The sequence below is a fragment of the Belonocnema kinseyi genome, chromosome 9, assembly GCF_010883055.1.
Source record: "Belonocnema kinseyi isolate 2016_QV_RU_SX_M_011 chromosome 9, B_treatae_v1, whole genome shotgun sequence".
NCBI classification, from domain to species: Eukaryota; Metazoa; Arthropoda; class Insecta; order Hymenoptera; family Cynipidae; genus Belonocnema; species Belonocnema kinseyi.
In genome coordinates, this window is record NC_046665.1 from 47,963,406 (window position 1) to 47,974,688 (window position 11,283).

The 11,283-nt window shown below is 33.6% G+C and overlaps 1 protein-coding gene across 1 annotated transcript in view; it reads right to left on the bottom strand.

The window, feature by feature from the left end:
• Window positions 1-745: 745 nt before the first annotated feature.
• Window positions 746-11,283, bottom strand: part of LOC117180526 — a 51,387-nt gene continuing 40,849 nt past the window's right edge. Inside the window, exon 5 of the mRNA XM_033373024.1 lies at window positions 746-1,205. Coding sequence (XP_033228915.1) covers window positions 819-1,205 — 387 coding nt within the window. The 3' untranslated portion in view covers window positions 746-818. The remainder of the gene's footprint in view (window positions 1,206-11,283) is intronic.

Genomic DNA, 11,283 nt, shown 5'->3' on the forward strand with positions numbered 1-11,283 from the left:
AATATGAAAATCAAATTATTCATTTAGATAACAGTTATGGATAATTTGTGCTTAAATTGTATTCTAAGATAAATTTATATGTAATATTGTCCCATTTCAAAGGACTCGAATTGTATACTTCGAAAGTTTGAATTTATAAATTTTATTTTAGTTCTTTTAAAATTCTAAATGATATTTAACTATGGCAAAATAAAATTTTCTAGAACATAGATTTATTTTTTATTTTGCGAGCCACTAGTTATTTTTTACAATGAATATCTCGGTTACTATAAATGTAATATATTTTCTGGAATATACAGTATTAACATCAGCATACCTATACAATAATATATTGCAGTGAAACTCGTCAATAGTCCTCTCTTCTGAAGTCCTTCCGAGAATTGACGCCGCGCCGCAGGTAGGTGTAAGAGGATCTGCGCGGGGTGCGCGGGGACTGCGGTTGTCACTCAGACGAGCACTCAGGCGTGAACAAACAAAAGCGGAGCGGGCTATAATGAATTAGTTTCCACCCAACCTCAGCCCCAAAATCGGGACTATACAAGAGTTTAACTTTATAACCATTGAGTTCAACCCCACTCACTCTTATTCTTCCTATCGCAAATGCGATAATCATTTACATCATAAAGAAACTTCCTTCTATTCTGAGTCCATTTTCTCCCTTATTCTCATTTATTTCACTTAAAAAAAAATATAAAAGGATAGAGTTGTAACTATTGCAATTCATGAGTGGAAATATATGTCATTTACAAATCGATTTTGAGATGACGCAAATGGTAATGTTATCTAAGAAAACAATGATTGTTTAATTTTAAGCACAATTATTTAAGTGACTTAAAAATTATATTTTGTATTTTTTTTCTGCCAAGTTGATTGAAGGGTTTTTCGAGACGTAGAGGAGCGTCCATTTCTTTTGGAGGCACAGGAGCACTTGGTCTTCTTTTTAATGATTGGCTAACAACTCTTTGAGGAATTATTTCTGCTCGAGGAACATTTTGGCTCTCAAAACTTTTACTTTTTCCTCTGTATGTACTTATACTGACATTTCTGTTTTCGATGCTTCCTCTTTTTGGGCTGAGTGTGCTTATACTGACGTAACTTGCATCGCTCGTTCGAGATCCTCGTTTACTCAGATCACTGAAATCGACTTCAGCATAACTTACTCTTGACCTCGAACTGGCATCGGAATTCCTTTTTATACCCCTACCCTACAAAATAAATGAAGAACATAAAGCTTAAAAAATTTACGTTTTAAAAACTCGACAGAATTGATTATTATTTTTAGTGTTTCGTGGGCTGCTTCGGAAATCCTCATAACATTGAGCAGAACCCGAACCTTCGACCTCTAACCTTTACAGTATTAACCTAATCTATGGCCTTTCAACTTTGACCTCAAATATTCGACAACTGTCCTTTTACATTTAGCTCTTGACTATGATTCTAGGATTGTAACTTTTATTTTTTGGTCTATGGCTATTTCTAAATACGGACAATTGACACCTCATTTTTTTTCTTCTGACCTTTGAACTATGACCCTTCACATGTCACCTTCTATTCTATTACATATGGCCCCTAACCCTTCGTAACAGACCGTCATTAACTACATTACAAAAAGCATTTTACCAAAAATGTACACTGCAGTCCCGCAAGCAAAGTTCCCGTTATACAGGACAAGGTGGTGCAAGGGGGCGAGAGACTCCACAACAACGCAGGAGTGTACGAAAAAAGCGGACAGTATCCTCGGCGGTTAAGGCCCTTTATCAAAATTCTAATCGCGTCCGAATTTTGAGGCTGCACGGTTGTTGAATATTTTTGTCTCATTTTTTGTATACCTCATCTAAATAACCATATGTCGGAGCAAGCAGAGCCGGTTTTTTGGTAAAATGTTTATATTTTATGAAATGATCAAAAACGTAGAAAACAATAGAAAAAAGTCGCAGTGACCTTCAGTGATATCTGTAAATCAGTGGTCGGCACGCTCTTACCTAAGGCAGAGTACCGTGCCTTGGCTACCTTACGACTTACTTTCAGGACAGTACCTGCGAGCTTGGTCAGACCACCCCTTTCCTCAGGGGTCCTTTGTTAGAAAATGGGAAAAAATGTAAGATTAAAAAATTCTTGATTTTGCAATCAGTGACTTAAAAGTAATATATTTGGATCTACGTATTGTTCCGATTCCAAAGACATGTAATTTTTCTTTAAAGGTTGAAAATTGGAGAAGTATTTAGTAATAAATTGACTGTCAAGCTGATGTTTCTTGATATTAAACTCCTTCAAATTTTTAACTTTTCTAGACAAGTAATATATCATTAGATTTGGACAAATTCGCAGATGCTGATAATGCTATTTTCAAATCGCTAGTTGAAAAATTATAAGTTTAAAAATTTCCTTACTTTGACGTGCCTGTGGTCAAAAGATCCTTGCTGGAGTAAGCGCACTCACACTAAGGTATATGAATAGAACGAAAAGTAGTAGAAAAAATTAAGTCGGGTGGAGCCTGACCATACCTGAAAATTAAGTAAAAAGTTTGCCGACCACTGCTGTAAATCAGTGGTCGGCAAACTACTGCCGCGTGGCAGCCCTAGCTGCCGTGGCGAATCGAGTCTAAATCTCGTGGCAGTACCTGCTGCCGCGAAAAAGGTCCGGGCTGCCACGGCTACTTCCTTTGTTAAGCGGTTGGCGTTAAAGGGATTAAAATTAAAAACTAAAAATTCTTTAATTTCAAAATCAACATTTTGAAAGTGTGAAATTAGAAATCTGTGGAATTTTCCGATCAAAAAGAATCTATGAAACGTCTTAAAAACCTGAAATTAAATTAACAATAACACTTTTAGTTTTACATTTAGTTTTCATTATTAGAAAAGTTTTCTTTTTAAAATTAGGATTGAATGGCATGGTATAAGCCTACACAATTCTTATAATATTCGATCTTCTTATATATAAAATATAAAATTACTTTTCATATAGGAATACAAACATTATATATTCAGTTAAAAACGAGGACTTTCAAGCAACAACATTTACAATGTGTACGTTTGTGATATTCAATTTTTATTATAAGAACATTTTTAATTTTCAAACTGAGTGCCCAAGTCCATGTGAATGTGAAGACAATATTTTTAGTTTTAGAATTAGTTAAAATCTTAGGAACATTTATTGTTACGATTTGTAATTAAAAAAATATATAATTAAAAAGAAACACGTCATTTGCCGTCGCTTCAAATTTCATTTTTCAAAAATTTAAGTTTTATCTTTCATAGAAAAAGTTTAGTCATTCGCTTTTTACTTTCGGGGTTTATTTGATTTTTAGATTCAATTTGTTGAAATCTTAAGGGCATTTATTATTAAAATTTGCAATTAAAAAAATATATAATGAAAAACAAGTCATTTTCCGTTGCGTCAAATTTCATTATTCAAAAAAATTAATTTTTATCTTTCCTGGAAAAAGTTTAGTCATTCGTTTTTTTACTTTCGGGGTTTATTTCATTCTTGCATTCAATTTGTTAACATCTTAAGGGCATTTATTATTAAAATTTGTAATTAAAAAAATATATAATTAAAAAGAAATAAGTAATTTGCCGTCGCTTCAAATTTCATTTTTCAAAAATTAAATTTTATCTTTCATAGAAAAATTTTAGCCTTTTCTCCTTTCTACTTTCGGGTTTTATTTTGTTTATAAATTTAATTTATATGAATGGAGAGACAGTAGATCTGCAGGTAAATATTATATATAATAATTATTTTATTTTATTATATATGACATTTACCAGCTTGATTGTGTCTCACGAGAGGAAGCGAAGAATGGGGCTCTCTTACTTCCAAATATTTGTCTGAAAAATGAGCAGAAGTACAGTAATCTTCAATAAATTGAATTTATTGATAACTTAATCTACGTTTTTAATTTACTTAAAAGTAACTGTTAATAAAAGTTTTATTATTTCAAGACATTGATTTTTAAATTCCCAAGAAGAATTTTAGATGCAAATAATCGCAAAAAAATCACAGATTTCGAATTTAAACTTTTAAATTACTATTAGAAGAAATTAAAACAAAATTATTGGTAACTTTTTATCCCCATTGAGTACTCCATCTCACAATGAACCCTCGCCGACAAAAGCTAACATAACCGCAATCCACGCAGGAGAACCATAGCGTTAACGAACAAAGCCCCGCAGGTGAAAAAAATTTATTGGGTCAACCCTGCCCTGACCTGAAAAGCGCGCAAAATGTTTGCCAAAAACTGCTGTAAATGCATGTCCGCAGCGAGCCTGCTCACCCTCGGCAAACTCCAGTCAGCAGACTCCCACCCGTGCAGAAATGGAGACTCGGTTTTGGTAGGGTGCTAGTTATTTTTCCTTAACTTTATTGGGGCGTTGAATGGGAAATCTGGAAAGGACCCGACTAGAACGTCACGCTTTCCAGAAAAGGCACTAGCCTAGACTCTCTGACCAGATTCAAGCAAGGGTGCCCTTCTGTTACCCGAATAAACAATAAGGTCCCTTCTAGATCCTTGCTTTATTTCCCTATTAATTCGTTATTTGCTTATAGGTTATGTGGTGACGTGTTATGGTTTACTTGTTATGGTTTACGAGATTTCGTAATAATTACAATTAAAGTTCTTCTCGGATTGAAATTATAACATGTTTCTTAAGAGGCCCTGTCTCTGAAATATTCTGAAGTGTGATGCTATGGTTGCAACAGTAAAAAGTTTAACCAGCAAAAGGCCATAATCTGTTACCAGGAATTTTTTATTCATAGAAGGAAAATATTAATACAAATGTGAAATACATTTTCTTTGCAAAAGTTAAATCCAAACATTTTACACCTTTCTGCAGCCTCTGACAAACACTCTTATACGCTTATAAGTCGAACACCTAATCCCTTTAGCTACGATGCCACGTTGAGTACGATATCATAAATACTTGACGGCATTCATCCGATACTTTCGAACTTAGGAAAAAAGGTTCTTGAAACTCGATTTGTTAAATATGTTTTTAAACGTACTTAGATGATTTTCAATTAAATCAATTTTTGAGAAAATTTTTTAAAAATCGTTAAGGCAGCAAATATTCCGGAAGCCAGGAACCGTTTAGTCCTCGGAATGGTCTTCTGAATCCAACGGTACGAGGTGCTTTCACGAACTGACGGTCGCTCTCGAGATATTGTTAATTAAACATTTTTACATAACTTATGCTATATCTTCTAAAATTATCGACATATTAAGAAAATTTTTTTCGAAACTGTTAGGTCTTATTGAAATAAACAATTTTTGTCATGTTAAATTTTTTGTCTGCCTCATAGTATTCGCAAAAAACGCAAAAAAGTAGAATATAATAATCGATTTTTATGCATTGTTTATGGGTCTTTTGAAGATTTGTCTTTAGAATTAGTTTGATTGTGTTAAGACGCATGAAATTTCTTTGGCACATTTTCGCATCTGATTGATAGTTTATATAAAAAAAAAACCGCAAACAAGATTTGCAACAACGTTTCTTTGAAACCGATTGTAGCCGATATTTATTAAAATTTTTACACTTTGTTTTCTCATTCTGCTAAAGAAACCATAGAGGGAAAAAGTTTGTTCAAGACTTTTTTCTGTATCTCAAACAGTTTATTTAAAAATAAAAAAAATAAAGTTCTAGGAAAATATATCGTGAAATATCAACGGGGGGAGTAAATATTAACCGATTTTTGTCAATCTCTTTTTGTTTTTCTAGAAATAATATAACGAGGCTAATTTAGCCTATTGAAATTAGATTAATTAATATTGTATAAAATTTTGTTTTTCTCCGCTGGCTCCAAATTCAAACAATGGAAAGGGCGGGCCAGGCATGAAAGCGCCCACTCGAGCGGCACTAATCAACTAGCCATGGGGATTGGGGAGCCGCACTAAGAAAGCAAAAGTTCCAAATATCTTACCATTGTTACAAGAATGTCGATTGAGTGAAATTAAAATTGCGTGCAATATTAATTAATCTAATTTCAATAAGCTGAATTATCTTCGTTATATTATTTCGAGAAAATCAAAAAAAGATTGAAAAAAATCGGTTAATATTTACTACCTCTGTTGATATTTAATGATATATTTTCAACTTAATTTTTTTATTTTTCAATAAACTATTCGAGATACAAAGAAAAGTCTTAGACCGACTTTTTCCCTCTTCGGTTTCTTTAGCAGAATGAGAAAACAAAATGTGAAAATTTTAAGAAATGTCGACCATAAACGGGTTCAAAAAAACCTTGTTGCAAATCTTGTTTGCGTTTTTTTTTATTTGAACTATCAATCAGATGCAAAAATGTGTCAAAGGAATTTCATGTGTCTTAATACAATCAAACTAATTCTAAAGAAGAATCTTCAAAAGACCCATAAACAATGCATAAAAATCGATGATTATATTATACTTTTTTTGCGTTTTTTGCAAAAACTATGAAGCAGACCAAAAATTGTTTATTTCAATAATACCTAACAGTTTCGAAAAAAATTTCTTAATATGTCGATAATTTTAGAAGATATAGCATGAGTTATGTAAAAATGTTTAATTACCAATATCTCGAGAAAGACCGTCAGATCACGAAAGCACCTCATACGGTTGGATTCAGGAGATCATTCTGCACAATATCTATTGAAAAAATTCCGGGGATCTTTTAGGTCATACCACCTCTTCTATGTGGCTCCTGGACTAAAATGTTTTAAATTTTATCAGAAAAAATGGAAGTTGTAAAAGTTTGAGTCTCGGTAATTTTTTTATTTTTTTAATTTAAGTATAATCAAGCATAACATTAAATAACTTCTTTGCACTCACATCCATATTAACCGTTTTAATTGTCGAGTGCTTTACAAGGGCCCCTCGTGAAAATAATGAATTAATAGAATTTGTTTTTAATATATATCTTTATGAATAAAGCCTTTTATCTAGTTTGATTAGAAAATATAGTGCTAAAAAGTAAATGTCAATTAGCATACGCCAATAACCTGTCGAGGGCCAGCCGAGGGAGCTAGAAAGTCTGACTGCGGCCTCGCGTAAGAGCCAATTTTTAGTTTAGGCATGAAGAGGCAATTTCTATCCAGGTTCAGCGATTGCAAAAATATTAAATTAGAAATTAATTGTTTACACTTTGTAAAAGAACAATAAGAAACGTTCAATAAGTATGAAAAATATATTTTATTTATTATTTTTTAATCTTACTGCAGAACTTTAATTGCAACACAGTATATAAATAATTTTCACAGAGTGTAACTAAACTTTTATATACTTCTACACTTCTATTTTTTTCTGCATATCTCACTTTTCGAACATTTATAACCTCACTTTTGCCTTCTGCATTGTCACTTTCGTCCAATATTATCGATTTCTCAGTGCGTAATTTTTTTCATTGGGTAACTTTTGCTCCTGATTTGCTTTAACGCCCTTTTTCTTTCCATAATTCCGTAAATAATAATAAAATAACTAATAATAAAAGACATATAGCCATCAAACTCAAAGCACATCAAACTTTTGGAGCATATAAGGCTATCAAACCTTTGTCTGCATGAGCATGGACACAGCACTGCTTGTTTACCCGTCAGGGTTTGAATTTACTGTATAACATTTTTTAGTCAAGTTATCCTTTATAACACCCGACCAGTTCCCTGTTTAAAGTAGGGAATATTAGGGCATTTTCTACACGGGCAGCAGGGAGATGGGTGATCTGGAACGAACGACCCTGGACATTGTTATAAGATTTCGGCCAGTAAGAAAAACTGAGATTATAAAATCATTGATTAATTCAATTTCAATTAACAACATTAATCAATTTATATAATTACAAGAAATTGTAAAAAAGATTAATAAAAATAGGTTAATATTTACATTTATACTGTGAATCTTTACATTCTGTGTATGTACACATTTCAAGCTAAATACAATAATAATATTATATTATTTATATTGTATGTACAGTGACAGTGTCTAATACTAGCAGTCAGTTTAGTTCAGGCTCTATAGTTGTCTCGGAAGGGTAACCATTGCTTAGTCAAGTTTTTATTTATATTTTGTGAATTGTGAACGTATTTTGTTTGTATTACAAAATTGAGTGATAGATTAAACGACGCTCAGAAAGATGAATATTTAGGAAAAATCTAATGATTGTACTGCAAAATACGGTAACTATTATTAATTTTCTGATTTAATTTCATTAATAAAGAATTAAAAGTGAATAATATTTGCTGTAATTTATTTATTAATAGTCATTCAACTCCATTTCTGTATATTTTTTAAGGATGTAACACACGAATTCCATGATTTTTATGTAGGGGTATCCGGGTAGTCTATATGTGCACTTTTTGTCAAATTGAAAATTTGTTTAATTAAAAAAGATTGATAAAACTTTTTAATAAATAATTCGATGGAAAATGAGTGAAATCGTGGGGATCCGGGAGGATTTTGGCCTATTTCTTTAGGGGAAAAAGTTATTTAACAAAATGCACGTAAATGGGTACCCGGGTGGAAACCCAAAGGTTAATAATTTAAATTTTATCATTATAAATTATTTTCTGCAAAACATTTAGTCACGGAGAAAACTATGTCGAATGAATCACAATATATATCGTAATTCCTGCGCTATATATCGTAATTATCGCATTGTAATAACGCAAAATCGTGATATCGTACATTGCAAGATTTGACATTATATACCGCATAATTGTTCAATCTATAACGTAAGAATTTAAGTTTATTACGCTATCACATTGTATTTCTTCTTTTGTGATCTCGCGCGAGTTCGAGTAGTCAGCAAGCGATCACAGAAAAAACTAAAGATAAAGTTTACATCGATTCTAGGTGAAAGATTCACCGGAACAAGAATTAACATTGCCAGATAAGCTTTACATGAATCGAAGATAATTTCGGATTTTTATCCTTACCTGGATAATCTTTCAACTTATAATCGCTCCATTTTTATTTGAGGTGTAGCGACATTTACGACGCCAACGCTATCCAGCGTTGTTTAACTTCATTAAGAGAAATGGGGATTCCCATCTGTCAGTTACATTTTGCGCTTTTGCTAAATGGCATTAAATAAGTTCTAATTCGTCTACAATAATGTGATTTGTTTCGGAGGAAATATATCAGTAATAACAATTTTTTTTGTGTTTTCTATTGTTAATTCTACATGTTTTACCGAAATTAGCGCACTCCAGCGCGACGGAGTCGACGAGTTCAGAATTATTTTCCTAACTTCAGTGAAACTTTCGCCGAAATATGTTTAATCAGTAACCGTTGCAGGTCTTACCTGCAGCAAATTTCTACTTTTTTCTGTCACTGTTTTAAATCTGGTGTCTCGATTTATAGCTCGAAATCACTCATGCTCTGTCTTTTTCCCATTGCTGCTATCCCAGGTGCGAATTCAGGTCGGCACCCAGAGAAGGTGCGTTGGCCCAAAGTCGGACCGACTTTGGCCCGCCGTAGAGCGGCAGCCAAAGTTGGGCCACCTTTTATATTTATAAGATACTTTTGTCGGCACAACCTAAACAGCCAACGTATGCAGACAACGTGGGACCAACTGTTGGTCCAACTTTGGCCCGAACATGGACCAATCATCGGGTCAACTATTGGACATCTTTCTTTAACGACTAACGCCGACTACCGGCCCAACTCTGGGCCAAAGTCAGCCTAGAGATCGGCATGAAGGGATTTAGAAAGTTCTGAAGAAGTTAGACCGACTATTGGCCCGTCAATGGCCCAAACATGGACCGACCATCGGGTAAACTATGGGACATCTTTCGTTAACGAGTAACGCCAACTACCGGCCCAACTCTGGGCCAAAGTCGGCCCGGAGATTGGCATAAAGGGATTGAAAAATTCTTTTTAATAAAAAGAGAAAAAACTTATAAATGAATTTCGAAATATTTCAAGTAATTTTAAACAAGTTTCAAATATTTGAGAAGAATTAAAAAAAAAGCAAAAGAATTTTCAAGAGATTTTAGAGACTTTAAAATACTTTTTTGTGAGTCCAATCCCCAGGTGCGAATTGACAGTCGGCCTACGGTCGGGCCAACCGTCGGAGGGTCAGTCCAACTTTGTGCGCCACTGCTCGGGCCAACCAGTTAAATGATTACATTCAACCGCCTTTGGCTTCTCCACGTGCGGCCAACATTTGGTCCCATATATGGGCCATCTATTAAGATGACGCCGGCCCAACCTTCGACAAAAATTAGTTTAAAAAAGTTATTTTCAAAAATATTATTATATAATCTTGACTTTTTAACAAATACATAGTTTACATACACGGTTACTTACACTTATAATCGCACGCTTTAAAGCTTTAAAAAATCTTACTCTCCCAGGATTCGATCCCTGACTAAACTAGTGTATTTTACCGCGTACTCTAACCACTCGACTATCGAAGCACTTGAAGTTTGTTTATAAGAACTGTGTGTTGTATTTTCTTCATAGATTAATTTGAATAGAGGGTTGACAAATAGGGAAGCTATACTTTGAAATTATTCAGTGTTCGATGCTTTTTAAAAATTTTCAAATTTTTCAGGATTTAAAATTAATTTTATTATATATTAAAGTAGAAACATTTTAGAAATGCAACATTATTCAATTAATAATTCTGAATGTTTCATTTTGACATTGTTAATTATGATACTGTTTCACAAATTAACAAAGTTTTTTCATTTTTGTTGATTTGAAACTAAATTTGAGAATTTAAAAGATATCTAAATAATAAATATTTACCCTTAAACGTTTCTATTTTTGGTTAAGAATTTTTAATGGTTTATTTTGAATATTTATATATTTCTACGAGTAATACATCAATCCGAGCTCCCAATAATACGAGCAGATCATCTGCGGCCAAAAGCAAATCTATTGAAATGAAGTAGGTTATGTGCACCCAATGTTACAGGCACATGTGACGTCGATGGACAGGCCAACTCTTGACCACAGTTGGGCCGACTGCAGTTTCACGGTCTTTTTGTAGCAATCAACCAGAGTTTATCCGACGGTCTGCTCATACTCGGGCCAATGCGTGACCGACCATCGGGTGCATCAAGATGACTTATGTCAATCCGACGGCTATATCCAGAGTCGGAACGGCCGCATTATTGTGGTCGTAACGACCAACCTGCCACAATTTATCCGATTGTCGTACCATAGTTGAGACAGAATTGGAATGACGGTTGGCTTCTCGCTCGCTGCCAACGTCTTCGTTGTCTGGAAATCTCTGTCCACCGAGCCATTTTTTCAAGTTTGGAAATAAGAAAAGTCACTGGGGGCTAAATCTGGTGAATACGGTGGGTGT